This window comes from Lepidochelys kempii, chromosome 13 (assembly GCF_965140285.1).
Source record: "Lepidochelys kempii isolate rLepKem1 chromosome 13, rLepKem1.hap1, whole genome shotgun sequence".
NCBI lineage: Eukaryota > Metazoa > Chordata > Testudines > Cheloniidae > Lepidochelys > Lepidochelys kempii.
In genome coordinates, this window is record NC_136392.1 from 31,416,685 (window position 1) to 31,435,307 (window position 18,623).

The 18,623-nt window shown below is 44.7% G+C and overlaps 1 protein-coding gene across 2 annotated transcripts in view; it reads left to right on the forward strand.

Moving 5' to 3' along the window:
* The window catches only part of NFS1 (NFS1 cysteine desulfurase), a 29,344-nt gene extending 12,258 nt beyond the window's left edge, over positions 1-17,086 (forward strand). For both annotated transcript variants that reach the window (XM_073309989.2, XM_073309990.2), the window contains 6 exons: positions 3,790-3,947; positions 8,029-8,134; positions 9,514-9,595; positions 14,204-14,287; positions 14,426-14,515; positions 15,182-17,086. In XM_073309989.2, the coding sequence (XP_073166090.1) occupies positions 3,790-3,947; positions 8,029-8,134; positions 9,514-9,595; positions 14,204-14,287; positions 14,426-14,515; positions 15,182-15,245 (584 nt within the window). In that variant the 3' untranslated portion in view covers positions 15,246-17,086. The remainder of the gene's footprint in view (positions 1-3,789; positions 3,948-8,028; positions 8,135-9,513; positions 9,596-14,203; positions 14,288-14,425; positions 14,516-15,181) is intronic.
* Positions 17,087-18,623: the final 1,537 nt, after the last annotated feature.

The following is an 18,623-nucleotide window of genomic DNA, read 5'->3' on the forward strand; positions in this document are numbered from 1 at the left end:
AGCTTGGACAATCATATTTTCCTATTTATTAAAATGTTTCTCTTCCCCTTGCGCAAATGGGAGGAAACGGGAGGCTATCTGAGTATACAGGGTAAACAGTGGAACCAACTAAATATAAAGTGTGCCCAAAATAAAACAAAGCAGAAGCAATTTTCTCCAGCCCTCCTGTTCTAGTCATCTTAGCATTACTTGGGCTGTAGAAAGTTAATTCCTTGGACAGACAAATGTCATGAAGGCCCATTCAGGCTATGCTGCCAATCCTGCAGTGGGTACCTGGATCGTGCATGCCCGCCATCAATTATGTGGACAGGCTGAAAGGCTCACGTAGCGTTAGCTGCTCATGTTCCAGTACCACATGGGGTAAAAGTCCAGACAGGGCTGTGTTGTGTTGACTGAGAGCTCTAGGATAACTGGAGCCCCCTGGAGACTCAAGATGCTTTGCTCCATCACTGTTGCCCTGGCAGGGGTCTGGTGCAGGTTCTACCTCTCCTCTTGTTTCATAGGAAATATTTTGTCCACCGCTTCCTCCACTAATACGTGCACTGTTTCTGAACACCTTACTAATTCTTCCCCACCCTGGTGGGACTGGATCCCAGCCGCCATGACATGAAAAAGCATAAGATTTGGGGGAGAAGGTCAGACACACAAACTTAAGGTTGCAGCCAGTGGCCCCACTTGAGTGGCTTAGAAGGAGACTTCAGATAGGTGTGAAGTATCTCTGATGTTGACAGTGTTGCTGTGAAGCCACAGTGTAACAGAGCCTATGTCAGCAATGCAAGAGAACCCAAGTTTGCCATTCCTTCCGCTGATTTAGAATCCTTAACTCACATCCCTGAAATAGGAAGGGAGTGTAGAAGGTGATCATCTCTGAGAACCGTTGGAGGTTTTTCTCCTTTGGCAATTGTCCATATGGATCCCCACTCTTGGGAGTGGAACAAGCTGTGTTGACCTTCCAGAAGGTGAAGCTGAGGAGCATTGGTGAAAAGTGAGAGCAATCTAGAAGGCAAATTTAAAGGAGTAAAGCTGTGTGTAAGTGCGTGTAGAGCTCTAAATACAGTTAGGAAGTTTTTCTTAATGTCCCAATCTAAACTGCTCTTGCTGCAATTTAAGCCTGTTGAGGATAGGACAAGAAGCAGAGGTTAAGGACAATTTTTCTCACTTGTAACAATCTTTTATGTACTTGAAAACTGTTACTGTGTCCCATCTGTCTTCTCTTCTCCAGACTAAACAACCCATAAGTCATATTTTCTAGACCTTTAATCATTTTTGTTGCTCTTCTCTGGACTTCCTCCAATTTGTCCACATCCTTCCTGAAATGTGGTGCCCAGAACTGAAACAATACTCCAGCTGAGACCTAATCAGCGCAGAATAGAGTAGAATTCCTTCTTGTGACTTGCTTACAAGACTCTTGCTAATACATCCCAGAATGAGGTTTGCTTTTTTTGCTACAGTGTTTCACTGTTGACTTATATTTAGTTAGTGGTCCGCTATGACCCCAAATCCCTTTCTGCAGTACTCCTTCCTTGGTAGCCATTTTCCATTTTGTATGGGTGCAACTGATTGTTCCTTCCTACATGGAGTACTTTGCATTTGTCCTTATTGCACTTGATCCTATTTACTTCAGACCATTTCTCCAGTTTGTCCAGATCATTTTAAATATTAATCGTATCCCTCAAAGCACTTGCAACCCCTCCCAGCTTGGTCTTGTCCGCAAACTTTATAGGTGTACTCTCTATGCTGTTATCTAAATCATCGATTAAGTTATCGAACAGAACTGAGCCCTGCGGGACCCCATTTGATATGCCCTTCCAGCTAGACCGGGAACCTCTGGAAACAGTTTTTCAACAAGTTATGCACCCACCTTATAGTAGCTCCATTTACGTTGTATTTACCTGGTTTGTTTATGAGAAGGTCATGCGAGACCATATCAAAAGCCTTAAAGTCAAAATATCCCACATCTACCGCTTCCCCTCCATCCACGAAGCTTGTTAACCTGTCAAAGAAAGCTATTAGGTTGCTTTAACACAATTTGTTCTTGACAAATCCATGATGATTGTTACTTATCACCTTATTATCTTCTAGGTGTTTGCAAATTGATTGCTTCATAATCTTGTTGGGTACAGAAATTAAGCTGACTGATCTGTAATTCCCTGGATTGTCCTTATTCCGCTTTTTATAGATGGGCACTTTATTTGCCCTTTTCTAGTCCTGTGAAATCTCTTAAGTCTTCCATGACTTTTTGAAGAGAATCGCTAGTGGCTCAGATCTCTCCTCAGTCAGCTCCTTGAGTATTCTAGGATGGATTTCATCAGCCCTAGTGACTTGAAGACATCTAACTTGTCAGACTTTTTTTAACTTGTTCTTTCCCTATTTTAGCCCCTGATCCTGCTTCTCTTTCACTGGCATTCGCTATGTTAGATGTCCAATTGCTACTAACCTTTTTGGAGAAAACTGAAACAAAAAAAGCATTTAGCACATCTGCTATTTCCCCCCTCATTGAGTTATGGACCTACCCTGTCCTTGGTCTGTCTCTTGCTCCTAATGCAGGGGTGGGCAAACTATGGCCCGTGGGCCGGATCCAGCCCGCAGGATTGCCCCCCTGGTGCCACAGGCCCCACGGTGCTGTTAGAAGTGGCTGGCACCACGTCCCTGAGGTCCGGGGGGGCAGAGGGCTCTGTGCGTTGCCCTTGTCTCCAGGCACCGCCCCCCACAGCTCCCATTGGCCAGGAACGGGAACTGTAGCCAATGGGAGCTTTGCGGGAGGTACCTGGAGGCATGGCAAGGGCAGTACACGGTGCCCTGTGGCGCCCCCACCCCACCCCAGGCTGCGCAGGGACATGGTGCTGGCCGCTTCTAGATGTGCAGGGAGCCTGCCTTGGCCCCGGTGCATGTAGTTGCCACCCCAGAGCCACTTTAGGTAAGCGGCGACAGGCTGGAGCCCGAACTCCTCCTGCACTAAGCCCCCTGCCTGCACCTCGCACCCCTCCTGCACTCCAACTCCGTCCCCTCCTGCAGTCCGCACCCCTTCTCTTGCCCTGAGCCCGTTCCTGTACCCCGCACCCCAACCCCCTGCCCTGGCCCTGTGTGAGACTAAAAGTTTATTCAATGAGGAAAGGGTAGATCGAGGTGCGAAAGCGTTTTTCAAACCGGTCAGATTAGATGAGCTGAGCTTCAAGGAGCTAATGAGCTGCCCCCCAGAGACAGAAGGTGAGAGACCCTCTGGTAAGATTCCTGGCCAGCAGAGTCAAGGGGAGTTCTGCCTCTGGGGATGAAAAGGATTGGATGACGGAGCTAAGGAAGTAAGAATATCCACACACAAAAAAATCTGCCTAGCAAGACCACTTTTGGGGAAGCAGCACAAGCAGACTGTGCCCACAACAGCATGGGCAACAAAGAACTTCTAGTTAACTACATACAAGCAGTAACATCCAAAAGTGGGGAAATGATTAGGGTAGCATTGAGGACGTTGTGCTCTGAGCACACTGAACCTTTTGTTGCCAAAGCAAACTGGGGAGAGGTTGAAGCCTCTCCCTCTGACGCTCAGAACCATGTGGGGGGTGGGGAGGGTGGAGTTGTCTGGGGGAGGAACAGCTTCAGTGCACACTGGTTTTGGGGAGATTCTGAGTTCATGCACCTGTGGGTGCTTCCCGCCCCTCCAACAGGGATCCAGATGAGCAGTTCTCGAAAGAGAAGGAGGTGGTCTCTTTCAGTGCTGCTGTCCTTTGTGGTATTTTCAAACATATATATGTCCTGAACATGCCGAGCTTCTTTGTATGTTTGTTTTTCAAGGGGTTGGTGCCATCTATATTCGCCGTCGGCCCCGGGTGAGGTTGGAACCCTTACAGAGTGGGGGAGGCCAGGAGAGAGGAATGCGATCTGGGACTGTGCCTACACCTTTAGCAGTTGGCCTTGGGGCAGCATGTGAAGTGTCTCAACAAGAGATGGAGGTATATAGAGAGCAATTCTGTCTCATGTTTCTATTATAATAGTGTGTGACATGTTCTTAGATTCTTTCCTGCTCATCATGCATGGGCTGCATTGAATCTTTGCATTGGCCCCTTTAGTGGGACCACATTTCCCTCCAAAGAAGTCCTTTTCCAGCATGTACACCTGCAATACTGGCAGGTTGGATTCTGATTCTCACTGTTGAGACTGGAGATTAAAGTGATTCTCCTGATTGTAGATTTGAGTGAGCCCTTTGAAGTCTTCCCTGCAGACGTTTCTGGGGGATTGGAAGGTGATCTTGAGACTATTTCTACTTTAGACTCGTTTGAATCTATTGGTTTTTTGCAACAATTCTGCAGACAGAAAAAACCCCATGAACCTGGAAGAACCATGTTTCCTTTTAAATGTTTATACAATATATATGTGAGCACAGCATCCCCAAAGGAGAGTGAATGTGCCCCATGCATGAAGTTATGTGCCTTATACCTTCACTGATGGTGAAAGGGGCTCTTTGTGCATAAACAATTCAGTATTTTATTACAGAGCAATACAAAGTAGACATAACTGCACCCTGTCATATGTGCCTAAATTCCATTACGTGTTATAGGCACTTAAGAGTCTAAGCCTCACTGTAAGTCAATGGGACTTGTGCTCCTAAGTCACTGGGGTGCTTTTGAAAATGTTACCTATTGTGTCCGCATTAAAATACGGCTCCACTCTCAAATATTCACCCCACTCTGTTCATCTCACCCCTTGGAAAAATCCTGGTTGCACTGAAGATCAACTAGTGGGGGGTGGTGGGTGTCTGTCAGCCAGTGTGGTGGTGGTAGGGGGTACAAGTCTCAAAACTGTTTAAACCAAGTTAGTGAAATATCAAGTGGGTATGTGTGTCTGCTCGGCCTATCTCAGTTCTTACAATGCATGTAATATCTGAGCTTATTACAAATCAAAGTGAACACAAGAAGACACGGTATGGGAACCAAGTTATATTGCCTGTGTAAGCCATGATAAGTGTAGCCATCTGTCCCGTTCTAGTGCCTAAACCATATAAAAAGGTTTGAATCTACTACAGCCTTTCAAGTAAGGATTGTGGTTCTTTAACTCAGGCAGGAAAGGCTTATGTTTTTAGGTCCCATGTTCAGTCCCTGCTATTGCTGAATCATGCCAAGTCATGTGAGTGCCAATGCACTTCTCATAATTGGGGTGTAAAAATCACTTAAAAAAAACCTCTGGATTGCATATAGGCCAAGTGGATTTGTATGGAAATCTGTCCATGGAGCCCAAGCCCATTCCAGCCAGGCAACTGTTAGTCATCTGGACTGAGTAGTCTACGGAAGCTCTGTTGGCGGCTACGCTCCTGCAGAATTTGTACGTTGTGCAGAGTCTCAGCTCTGATTGCTCTTCTTAATTCTGCAGAATGTATAATCACTGCACGCCCAGGGAGTGCTCCTAGGGCCATGGAGACCTACCGGGACCTGCAGTGAAACCTCTCAATATTCAAGCCTGCCAATGTACAGCACAAGCCACCCAAATGTGGGACAAATGACTGAAAGTGTGGAACGACTCCCTGCTCTTGCCTGTTGGGGAAACGCTCGCCCTTGTCCCTGGTGGGGGTTTTCCCCAATAAGCTAAGACTGCTCCTCCTGGCACAAAGTAAAGCTCTCCTCCACTAAATGAAATGAAATGTCTCCTGGGCTCTACCTTTGCTGGCTCCGTTGCTGCTGCTGGTGCCCTTCTGGCATCCAGAAGGCTCCTAGCTGCTGCTATTTTGGCTCACCCCATTCAGGGAGCAGAGAGAGGCCTCAGGAAGAGACCCAAGAGCAGCTTGAACTGGTATTTTTGCAAGAGCGGAGGAGGGCATGGAGCAGCCCTCAGTCCTCTGTTCTGCCTATGAAGAGCATGGCAGCTCAGGGTCTGCTCCATTCCTCCCTCTCCTAGGGGGACATATATAGACTCCACTCTGCTCCATCAAAAACAGTTAGCATCTGAACCACCTGGTCCCTCCCTCCAAGGTCCCTCTGCTCCTTTATGGGAGGGATTGGCTGTTGGCAGGTGAAGAGGGGCCGAACAAGTGCAGAGTTTGTGATTGAAGTAGAACAGCAGAAGCCATCTGCCCTGAATACAGAGGGAGCCACCCAAGGTGGAGTGCTTGAGAGGTCTGCCTGTGGTGCAGATAGGCTTTGCCAGAACCAGAGTTCTCCCCCCTCCTCCCAGTGTACATCTCTGGTTCAACATAACCAATAGGTGGCTCATGCTGTCCACATCTGGTGGTAGTATCTGCTTCTTCAGAGCTTATAAACCCTATGAGATTCATTGCCAGAGAACTTGAGAAAGTCAATAAAATTCTCCAAGGTCTGGAGGGAAAATCCATAGTATGTAACTGTCTATAATAGGGTTTTCTGTCACTGGTATCTAAATTCTCTAACTCTGTAATCAATCAGTCACATTTTCCAGAAATAATCAAAAGGCCCAGTCCTCAATGAGGACAACAAAGTAGACTAATTTTGGCATTTCTGTGCCAAGCCATTTTTAAGGTAGAAGTTCCAAAAAAACCCCTAGGAATACTTTTAAACACTTAAATAGTTTTCAAATTGTTTTACCTGACCAACAGCTTGTCAGATTACCTACATGCTGCTCAGAGGAAAGTCTCTTCTGTCAGAGGAACACGTAAGAATTGTTGGGTGGTTTTGATGTCATAACACAGCCCTGCCTAGAGCGCCGTCTTGCAGCAGGCTGCAGCATGATAGATGTGCCTGTCTGTTTCCCTTCTTCAGAGTCCCCAGAACTGCTGGGGACATTTTCTTGACTCACTAATACACTGCTTGCAGCGAGTTTAATATAAGCATAGTACAAAATAGCCCATAAAAAAGGGCCCCCAAATGTAGTCCATTTATCACGTCCATGCCTGTATCCTAAGTATCTCATATCCTCTAATCCGTCAACATAGCACGTACCATTCTCCAGCATCTTCTACCACACCCAGGCTCTTCTGTGGGCCTCTCCTGCCCTTCTACCAGGATAGTCGCCCCAGCCCTTCCAGGTGGAGTGCAACCCTGATCTTCCCAGGGCAATCTCCCAGAACCTCTCGTAGGGAGGTCATCCCTCACTCCTGCTGGCCCTCAGCTATCTCTGCCTCCAGTATGGAGACTTCACAGGTAAACCCCGACTCTTCCCCTGCCTTCAGCCCTCTGACTTGGGGAAGATCAGCAGACAAACTCCACTGCGGCACTTCAGCCTTCTCCCAGGAACCACCTACAGCCTCATAGCTATGGGAGCTCCCACCTGCCTGAATTGAATCTTGGTGTGCCCCAGGTGCCAGTGCATAAACCCAGTTAGGAGGCAGCTAATGAGTCAAGTGCACTGGCCTCTTCACTATTAAAGGGCCATTGTCATCCTGTCACAGTTAATTATGGTGAAGTTAAAGGGCAGAGGAAATCATCTTTGCATATATCCCACATGGTCAGTTTCCTGAAATTGCAAGGGATATGCCTTGCGGGACCTTGGTCCTTCCAGTCATATTGTAGTTTCTAGACAATCAGCAACTCTCTTTCTTACTGAAGCCGGCAGGCGTGTCTTCAGAAAGAGAACTGGGTGCACATAACTCAGTGTGGACAGCCTCCTAGCTGCTGTAGTGAGGCGGGCGTCTCCATTATGCATCTCCATTATGGGCATTTCTGGCAATAGCAAAACAGGAGCGCTCTGTCATAATGCAAACTACTCTATCACTTTAACCATTATCTAAAGCGTTCTATTATTGAAACTCAAACCTTTTGTGTTTATATGAAAGTTCACTTGATAGTTCTTATGCGTAACATTTTCTTAACTGATAATTTGGTTTGTTTAGGGCAGCAGGCTGAGCTGGCAAATACCCAACTACTAATTCAAAGAGTTGTTTTAAAAAGGGTACCAGAGATGAGGCTTTTAAAAAAAAAAGTCTTTAATGTCTGTCTTGCCATAGTCCAACCAACTCCAAGTACTGATGTCCATGCCCAGGCTGGTAATTCTGTGTGGTTAGTAAAGGAAGGAGAGTTGAACCCTTCAGCCATTTATTAGACTGATCTCTCTCTCGATTTCTTTTGTTAGTATGACTATAAGCGAATTTCTGTATTGGCGGACCGACTCGTTTCAAAAATAATGACTGAAATTCCAGATGTGGTTTTGAATGGAGACCCAGAGCATCGCTATCCAGGTATTAGCAGAATCTCTTATTTCTCTGGTTACAGAATCCACCCTTCCTGAAAACTGTGCTTTTTCCTTTATTCTGTAAATAAAAGTTTTTAACCCTTCCGGTTGAGATGAAAATATTCTAGAAGGTCCCTTAATTTGAACCAATACAGTGCTGACTTCCTGAGATTGCAGGCAGCCTCATGCTGTATGTCTGAGAGCTATGAACTGCCCCACTCAACTCAATGATGTGGTGATGCTCAACCCTAATAACAGTACCTTTAAAAGTAAAGGTTGAAACTTTCACTGCTGCTCATTTTAACAGAGATGTGGTTAGTTGTCTGGATGCAGTGGTGGTAATATGGAAGGGGGTGACTGGTTGCTTTGTGAATGGTTAGTGAAGCCATGACCCTGTTCTGTGTCTCAAGTTCTTGGCTGGGTGGTTTTTGCTCACGTGCTCAGGGTCTAACTCATCGCCATATGTGGGGTCGGGAAGGAATTTGTCCCCGGTCAGACTGGCAGTGACTTGGGTTTTTTTCACCTTCCTTTGCAATGTGTGGGTGCGGGTCACTTGTCAGGATTTTCTGAGTATATATCACTTAATGCCTGCCTTTGGAGGGGCCTCGGGCCCTGGGGCACCTCGGTCCCTCCTGTTCTCTGCCTGTGGCACACAGTAGTCTAGTAGTCTATGGGTGGGCATACTTTGGTCTCATTTTTGTTGTTAGTTTAGTGTGGGGGTGGTGTTGGTGGCCTGTGAGATACAGGAGATCAGACTAGCTCTGGTGGTCCCTCTGGCTTTGCCAGGCATCTTGTTGCCCCTGATGCTTTTATGGAAGCATTCTGTTCTCTTGTAACAGCTTCCCTTGTGCAATTACACCCTGTCAGTATAAAAGACTAAGAGAGTTTGAAAATTTGGGGGCAAAAAAAAGTTTAAATGCCAAAGCTGAAGTCTGTGTTGGATTTAGTACCAGAATGAATAACCGGGGGCACAGACTTTATTTAGTTATTAATTCAGTAAAAACTCCTTGTTAATATAAACCCAGCAGCTGCTGCAGGAATGTCAGTGCACTTCAGGAATAACAGGGTGTAGTTCCAGTGAGCTGCAGAGTCCTTGGCCTGCTTCCCTTTGGTCTATAGCCAGGACTCGGGCCAAGTGACTGAAATAGGAATTAGGACCGTCACTATGCAGAAGCAAGGGACGAGAAATCCTGCAGGACTCCGCAGCTTTGATGGCTGGTCCTGCAGGCCCTCTGGCCTCTGCGTGCCCCACTTTGAACCTGAGTCTGCATGCAGGGAGCACAGTGGAACTTGGCTTAATGTGGTACAGCAGAATGGCACCCCCCTCTGATGTGGATAGGACTTTCCTGGGAGTTCAGCTGACGCTATTTTTTTTAAACTATGCAGGCTGCATCAATTTATCTTTTGCATATGTGGAAGGAGAGAGTCTGCTGATGGCTCTGAAAGATGTGGCTCTGTCTTCAGGAAGGTAAGTGTGGGAAAATTGGGGGCAGAAAAGGAAGCTTATGCTAAAGCACTCTTGAGAGGGAATGCTGTCTGCTGATGGAATCACACATGTGGGAGTAGGCACCTCTATGCCCTTCATTTGCTCTGTCAGTCTGAAATGCAGCTGTACTCTGAGGTGGGACTCTCTAAAAATGGCACCTTGGGTCACCACATCAGATCTGTTCAGTTTACAAGTAAAAGTGGATTTTTCTAACTGTCAGCCTTGCAGACTCAACCTGGAATCTGAGAGTCAAGCTGGACTCTTTTTTCATATGCATCACCTCTGGTCATGATGATTCTCCAGCAAAATGCTGTCCTCAGTTGCATCTGTGTAACCTCATGGCCTTCAGTAGAATTTCACAGGAATAATGGTGAGCATCATTTGAAGATTGTAGGGCTACATATGCAACCCAAAATTTAGCAATTTCTGTGTTTGATGCACAAGCAGTAAGAGAATCCAGTGCACTTTCTTAGAGCTCTGACTCTGCAGGGCTGACAGCAGTAAAATCTTTTTATCACTAACATCAGCAGATCTGACACTGAGACACATGCAGAGCAAGTCTGCAGAATACAAAGGTGCCATTTTTACTTAGCTTTTCAAAGTAATGGTCTGAGCTGCAAATTTATCAGCCAGAAATGTGTTGGTTCTCGTAAGCAGAGCAGTTTGAAAGGAAAAGACTTTCCGAATCCAGCTGAAACTAATTACAACCCTGTCAAGAGGCCCTGCAGTTAGAGCTGTCATCTTAGTTCACATCTTTCCATTTGTGCATGTTGCAAAACTACTTAGCAGGTGATCAGCGTGGGAACTTGTTCACATGAACCCCTGCTCTGCCCATTCTGGGTGTGTTGGCTATATCCAGGGGCTGCAGGTTAGCCACTGAGCTGCCTGTACAATGTCTAGCTGTGGCTAACTCTAGGACTCCTTCCCTTCCTTGAAGGACCACTAACTTCATGCGGATTTGGTTCTCTCTCCCCCCTCCCACCCAACCCCCCTTTTTTCTTTTAAAAAAAAAAAAAGACGTGGAGTATTTTTCCTATATCAGAATCATTTTCAATGCTTAGATTTTGCTTTGTTAGTACTTAGAAATAGCTTCCTTTTCTGTGCCTCAGGTTTCCCCTCTGTAAAATATGGGTAATGATCCTTACCCACTTTTGATGTCCTTTGTGATGTAAGCTGCAGCAGTGCTGAGTAGCCAGGCCTTTACATTTGTCACTTCTCAGATTCATTTGGTATTTGAGGGGTCAAAAGGTGGTTTTCAAAGCCATGTTTGATCTTGGTTTATAGAAATGTGTCCCTTGGTGCATTGACATCCTCTGTCCTGTTCTGAAGAATTCTTCTGCTCTTCCTTTTCTACTCCCCCCCGTTCTCCTAAATCTTCATTTTACATTTGCCTCTTGCTGTGTCTCACTGCTGGCAACATCTGACCTAACACAAGGAGAGTAGGGTTATAGAATCATAGGAGTGGAAGGGACCTCAAGAGGTCGTCCAGTCCAGTCCCCTGCACTGAGGCAGGACTAAGTATTCTCGAGGCCATCCCTGACAGGGGTTTATCTAAGCTGATCTTGGAAACCTCCAATGATAGAAATACAGCAACCTCCTTAGGTAATTTTCTCCAGAGCTTAACTACCCTGACAGGAAGTTTTTCCTAATATCTAAACTAAAATCTCCCTTGCTGCAATTTAAGCTCATTAAGTCCTTTCCACAGTGGTTAAAGAGAACAATTTAACACCCTCTTGTTTATAATACCCTTCTATGTTCTTGAAGACTTATATCTCCTCTTCCCTCCCCCCCCTTCTCCAGACTAAACAAACCCAATTTTTTCAATCTTTCCTCATATGTCACATGTTCTAGACCTTTAATTATTTTCTGTTGCTCTGCTCTGGACTTTCTCCAGTTTGTCTACATCTTTCCTGGTCCCCAGAACTGGACGCAATACTCCAGTTGAGGCCTAATCAATGCTGAGCAGAGTGGAAGAATTAGTTCTCCTGTCTTGCTTACAGCACTCCTAGTAATACATCCCAGAATTATGTTTGCTTTCTTTGCAACAGTATTACATTGCTGACTCATTTGGTTTGTGATCCGCTATAACTCCAGATCCTTTTCTGTAGTACTCCTTCCTAGGCAGTCATTTCCTATTCTGTATTTGTCCAATTGATTATTCCTTCCCAAGTGGAGTACTTTGCATTTGTCCACTGATGTTCACTATATTAGTGATCCAATCACTGCTATATTTTTGAAAAACAAACAAAGGCATTTAACTTTGTCCATTGCTGCATTTTCTGCTGTTGTCTTACCCCCTCATTGAGTAACAGGCCTACCCTGTCCTTGATCTTCCTCTTGCTTCTCAGTTATTTGTAAAATGCTTTGTTACCCTTTCTATAAGCTAGTTTAATATAGTTTTCTGCCTTGGTCTTTCTAATTTTGTCCCTACATGCTTGTGTTGCTTTTTTAATATTTGTCCTTTGTAATTTAACCTACTTTCTGCTTGTTGTGTGACTCTTTCCTACTCATTGAGGTAGTTTGCTCTTGTGCCCTTATTAATGTCTCTTTAAAAAATTGCCAACTCTCCTGAATGTTTTCCCTTTGACTTGCTTCCCAGTAGATCTTACCTACCACTTCTCTGAGTTTGCTGGTCTACTTTCTTGAAGTTAATTGTCTTTTTATTCTGCTGTTTTCTCACCTACCATTCCTTAGAATCATGAACTCTGTCGTTTCCTGATGACTTTCACCCAAGCTGCCTTTCACCTTCAAATTCTCATCTAGTTCCTCCTCATTTGTCAGAATCAAATCAAGAATAGCCTCTCCCCTTTTCCCTTTCTCCACCTTCTGTAATAAAAGGTGGTCTCCATTGCATTCCATGAACTTGATGGATAATCTGTGCCCTGCTGTATTATTTTCCCAACAGATGTCTGGTCCACCATCACCACCAAGTCCTGTGTTTGGATGATTTTGTTAATTGTTTATAAAAAGCCTCAGCCACCTCTTCTTCCTGGTTTGGTGGTCTGTTGTAGACCAACACAATGACATCACCCTTGGTGGTTGTTTTTTTTTAATGCTTTTTATCCTTACCCAGACACTTGCCTCCCACTTCTATCTCAACCTCAGTGCGAACATTTTCATCTTGGATATACAAGGCAACACCTTTTCTCTGCCTGTCCTTCCTGAACAAGCTGTACCTTTCTATACCAGCATTCCAGTCTTGGGGAATTATCCCACCAAGTCTCTAATGCCAGTTATTTCGTAATTGTGAGTATTCACTAGTACTTCTAGTTCTTCCATGTTATTCTCCCTACTTCTTGCATTTGGATACAGACATCTCAGGTGTTTGTTAGATTTCCCCTCAATATCCCTTCTTGTCTGTCCTTTGCCCCTCTACGATTGTCCGTATTTTCCCCAGATTCCAACTCTTCACCCACAGCTCCATGTTCTGGATTTACCCATGGGCTTTTGTCTCCTACCCCTGTCAAATCTAGTTTAAATCCCACCTACCAGGTTAGCCAATCTGTATCTGAAGATACTCTTCCCCTTCCTGGATAGGTGGACCCCATCTGTGCTCAGCAGCCCTTCTCAGATCAGGATCCCATGCTTGAGGAAGCCGAAAGCCTTCCTGGTGACACCATCCACTCAGCCATGTATTTACCTCCAGAATGTGTCTGTCCCTGCCCAGGCCCCTGCCCTTGCCCAGAAGGATAGTGGGGAGCCCCACCTGCACTCCAAAGTCCTTCACCCTCCCTCCCAAAGCCCTGTAATCACTCTGGATCTGCTCTGGGTCATACCTGGCATTATTGTTAGTGCCCACATGGATGAGCAGCTGGGGTTAGTAGTCAAAAGGCTGGATGATCCTTGGCAATCCCTCCATAACGTCTCAGGTACGGGCCCCTGGCAGGCAGCATACCTCCTGAGATGCCAGGTCAGGCCAGAGGATGGATGCCTCTGTCCCCCTTAGAGGGCAATCACCGAACATCACCACCCTTCGATTCCTCTTGGGAGTGGTAGCTGCGATCTTGCAGCCTTGGCCTCCTTCACCGTTGCGGGGGATTCCTCATCCTTTATTGCCAGCGCAGAATACTGGTTTGTCATCTCTATGGCTGCAGGATTGGGAGCCAGAGTGGAGCACTGCCTGCTGCCAGAAGTAACTAACAGCCAGATTTCTCCCTGTGAAGGAGCCATTTCCTCCTGCCCTGGTGGTGCTACTGAAGTCCTCTCCAGCTGATTTCTTCGTCAGACTTGGAGGTCTCCATATGCATATTTGCACTCTCCTTCCTCAAACTGCTGTCTCACTAGCCTTGTTCCCAGCTACTGCCTCCCCTCTGCCCTTCCTTCTCTTCTGCTACTTCTGGAATCCCCAGTCTTGCCACAGTTGCTGATTACTTGCCTGTGTCATCTCCGTTTTTTCCACTGACTCTCTCCCCGCAGGGACCTAAGGTAATTATGTGTTAAGAGCCATGGAGACCTATGGTGATACTTAGTCTAGAAATCATATATTCTTCAGTAGAAATTACTGATAGTACAGAATGTTAAATTTCATTAGTATAAGAGCTCTAAGTTAAAAAGAAGAGGGCACAATTCTTTCTCGCCCTTCTTCCTTAGTGCTTGCACATCTGCCTCTCTGGAGCCGTCCTACGTGTTACGAGCAATTGGGACTGATGAAGACTTGGCTCACTCATCCATAAGGTCAGTGATATGACCCTTGCTGTCCTTTTCAAATTGTTTCCTCTCCTACACTCAGAGTAGACTCTGTTCTCCTGTGCCACCTTCCCACGTGTGCACCATGTTAGCACCTACACTGTATATCTTTGTTTTGTTTTTTAGGTTTGGCATTGGTCGTTTCACTACAGAAGAAGAAATAGATTACACAGTGCAGAAGTGCATACAGCATGTCAAAAGACTGAGGGAGATGAGGTGAGCCACTTCTTAACTGAACTTAAAAGGCAATGAATTACTGTACATTTCCTCTAAGCTTATGTGGAATGTGTAAGGCCCTGGATTTCCTTGTATTTAAAACTGTGGGAATTTCAGTGTTTTACAGAAATTCAAAAATGGGTGAAAATCCATGCAAAAAGTTAGCTTCCCAGTTCTCTGGGTAAATACCGGGGTTAATCCTGGGCCTCCTCTGGCACCCAAGTGGGTTGCTATCACCTGAAAATAGAGAAAATAGAAAAGAAATATTACTTTAATGGAACCCCTGTGCCAAAATCATCTCTCCGGCTACTGAGGTGGGACACGAGGGCCTGGAGCCCAGGAGGGAGCAGGGGAAATCGAGACCAAGGAAGAGCAGGAGGGTGCAAGCTGTGAGGGGAGGAGAGTGAATGCACAGGAAATAATCCTGCCACCACTGATACCCGATGCCGCTCCTGCAGCTCCCAGTCACTGAGTCAACCTGTGCTGTGGGGGAAGGGAGGGGGGAAAAGGGAGACTTGCCCTTCCTCCCCCGGTAGGGAAATCTCTTTCCTGCTCGTCAGGTTCCTTGGACAGATACAGAAGCAGCTTATTTGTGTTTGATTGCTGTCAGTGATACCATTATCCTTGCCATTCCAGCTGACCTCTCTTTTTTTTTTCTATTTACAGTCCACTGTGGGAAATGGTGCAGGATGGAATTGACCTCAAAAATATTAAATGGACCCAGCACTAGGAAAGCGGTTGAGCTGTAACCTTGGACTAGATGGATGTGGATTAAAGTGCATTTTCTGTACATTCCTGAGAAAAGTCCATGTGTCATTTGCTTTTTTACATAGTCTGGTTGTAGGAGTCTAAACACAGAATCTAAGAAACCAAAACTGAGATGAAGCCGAATCTCTCACACGTATTTATGCACAAGATAACTTGCCCTGTGACCTAGCTTCCTTGGAATTGCATTTTCTGATGCAAGAGTGAACTGGGCCCTTTAACCCTGATTTCTCTTGCTGCAGAAGAGACACTCTGTGGGGAGGTTCGCCTTGCTTGGCATCATACACGTGCTGCAGCAGTTGTTTGGTAAATCTTTATTGCCAAGAGCCTTGTTTCACTTACTCTGTTGATTTTGATTTGATTGTGACATTAGTCTCAAACAGCAATCTGCTTTCTGTGTTCAGATAGTTCTACTTACAGAAGGCACCTCTAGAGGAAACAAATCTTAGTTTATGGTTATAGAATGGTGTATACTTGTGTTAATTGTATGTTCCAAGCTCATTCATATCTGTAGTTAAGTGCCTCTTTCCCTATTGAACAAAAGCTTTTTGCCTCTTCCAGTTTGGTTTAGTTTGATTTTTGCAGTTCTACCTTCTTACATTTGTTTCCCTCCTGATCTTCATACAGGCCAATGTGTGTTAACCCAAAACATTCTTCCACCTTTCCAGAATCTAGGATAGGATGATGCACTTTGCTGTCTGTATCAGTTGTTTCTTTCCATGCAGTCTGTCTACTTGCAAGTAAAGACATAAAAGTTGTATGTATTTTGGGGTGGGGTGGGGTGGAGAGGATGGAACAGGATACACTGGCTTCAGTGGAAATGGAAGCTTTTAGTTTAGGAGGAGTGGCGAGACAGAAAAGACGCCAGCTCTAATGCATGGAAATGCTTTTAATACTGTTTCTGGTCTTTTCTTGGTGATGGAGTCTTTCTCCACGACCCATCAAGAATATGACCATAGGCAATAGCATCCTAATTTCTTTATGGGGCTTGTTGCCTTCCCCATATTCTAGTTTGCCAAACTGGTTCTGTAGGTAGGAGGTAGGAATAGATGAGCTCTGAGGAGAGTTCTTGACACTCCAGATTTACACCCTTCTTGTTACTAGAGATGGTCATCGGAACAGCATTCATTCCATTCAGACATTGGGGAAAGTGTCCATTAGAATGGACCTGGCTAAGTTGAATTACATTTCAGTGTTTGGTTTCTTGCTTTCTTTTAAGTTGTTCAGATAGGGAATTTAACCTTATATTATAAAGTGCCTTTGTCTTACCCAACTTTGTATGCAAACTACTCCTCAGAAGGTAGCTGGTTCATAGATGAATGTTGTGCTAGCCACTGGATCCTAGGCATCCTACTGACAGTGCATATCTCCTGTTGGGGGCAGCAGAGGGCTATCTCGAGGATGAACCGCAGACATGAAAGCTGTCTCCTGGAACCTAAATATCACTTTGCAAGGTGGTGTGCCTTGCAGAGCCCTGCAAACTCTGATCAGGCAGACTTGTGTTGTATCAGTTTCACTGAGGAGAATAGATTTGTGCTTTCATAATGAGTGCAGATACTCTTGGATCACTCTGTTTGAAGTGGTTGGTGGCTTTACAAGTTCCCATCCCAACATTAAAACTGCTAATGATTTCAAAAAAATGTGTAAAGACTTGATGTATAATGGGCTTTCAGAAGAGTTGTAATATATACCTTGTGCATGTAGGTCTGAGTAGCCATGTAGTAACACTTCCTAGCATGTTATAAAAACATTTCTCTGAAATTGTTCCGCTTCCTGCATTGCAAAAATAAATAAGATTTAACCTTGGTTGTTCTCAGTTATACATTTGGAGGAAAACCGATATAAATTGGGGGGTTAATTATTCTATAGGCCTGTGTTTGGGATCCAGAATTTTGGATGAACAACTTAAAACAGCGTAAACCTGTTCTGAAGGGGATGTGCTCAGATTTCTCCTCTTGGAAACTCCGTGCAAGTCTCTGAATAATCTGCATTTGTTCCATGAATGGCACTCTCTCTGGTGACAGGTGTAGCTCTGCATATGGTATAGACAATGGATATCTGCTGTACTTTGCCCTTAGATTTTGCAGCCAGAAACAATACCATTCCCAATAAAATTACATACATAAAATAGGCCACATATAATATTGTCAACAGATTATGCAGGTTGAAAATTTATAAAGACGCTTAGTAGGTTAGTAAACCACCACCTACTCTGCCATTGAGGATCTAGAATGATCAAACTCCCAAATCTTAGCCAAAGGCTTTTGTGAGTTATGTCTCCTTTCTAGAGGTCTTAGAGTTTGATTAGAAGTCAGACTCCTCAACCTTAATATAGCTGCTCTGATTTAATACTAAATGGTTTGGATCCTTGATACTTCATGGATTTGATCATTTGAAAAGAGTCCTGAAGACTTGAACATGAGTAACATCTGAAGTAAGAAGCCTGAGACTTTAGTACTGCATGAAATGGTTTGGGCAACAAGAGACCCTCCATTCATGGATTTATATTTCAAAGTGTTAAATAATAGTGTGCAGTATTGTTGTAGCCATGTTGGTCCCAGGATATTAGTGAGACAAGGTTGGTAAAGCACTATCTTTTATTGGACCAACTTTTGTTTGAGAGAGACAAGCTTTGGAACTTACACAGAGCTAAGAAGGTACACGCTCAAATTCCGCATATTGTGAACAAATTGTCACATTGGTTCAATGTAAAAAAAAAAAAAAAATTTCAATTGCTTATAGTGCTAAGGGGTCTGAGTACCAAGTAAGAAGAATTAGAAATCTGATGTAATTGGCATTACTGAAATCTAGAGGGATGATTTGCATAATGCTAAAATCACTAGTTGTATCCTGTCTAGGAAAGGTAGGGAGCATGGCACTCTACATTAGACACCATTACCTGTTTCAGAGTTCCTGATAACTCAGAACTACAGACTCTTGAACGCATATGGATCAATGTCCTAATTAACAAAGCCCAGATGGGGGGTGCTGGCAGGGGTCTGTTACTGATCACTGAATCAAACCAGAGAACAGGGTGAGTTATTCCATAAGCACTTGTCTATAATGTGTGGACTTCAGTTTGGGAGATGAATGCTTAAAGCTCCCTTGCAGCTAGTAGTAAATCATGAGGGTTTCTAAAAATTATAGATGGCAATTTAACAAAATTATTGCTCCTGATGTGAGGTAACTATTTTGGACATCATTATGCCTGATAAACATGAATTCATCACTGGACTGGAAGGTGATGGGTGCCTCGGGAGCAGTGATCATGGCCAAAATAAAATACAGTCCAAGCAAGTTATGTACTTGGTGCTTCAAAAGGGTTAATTTCCCAACACTGATG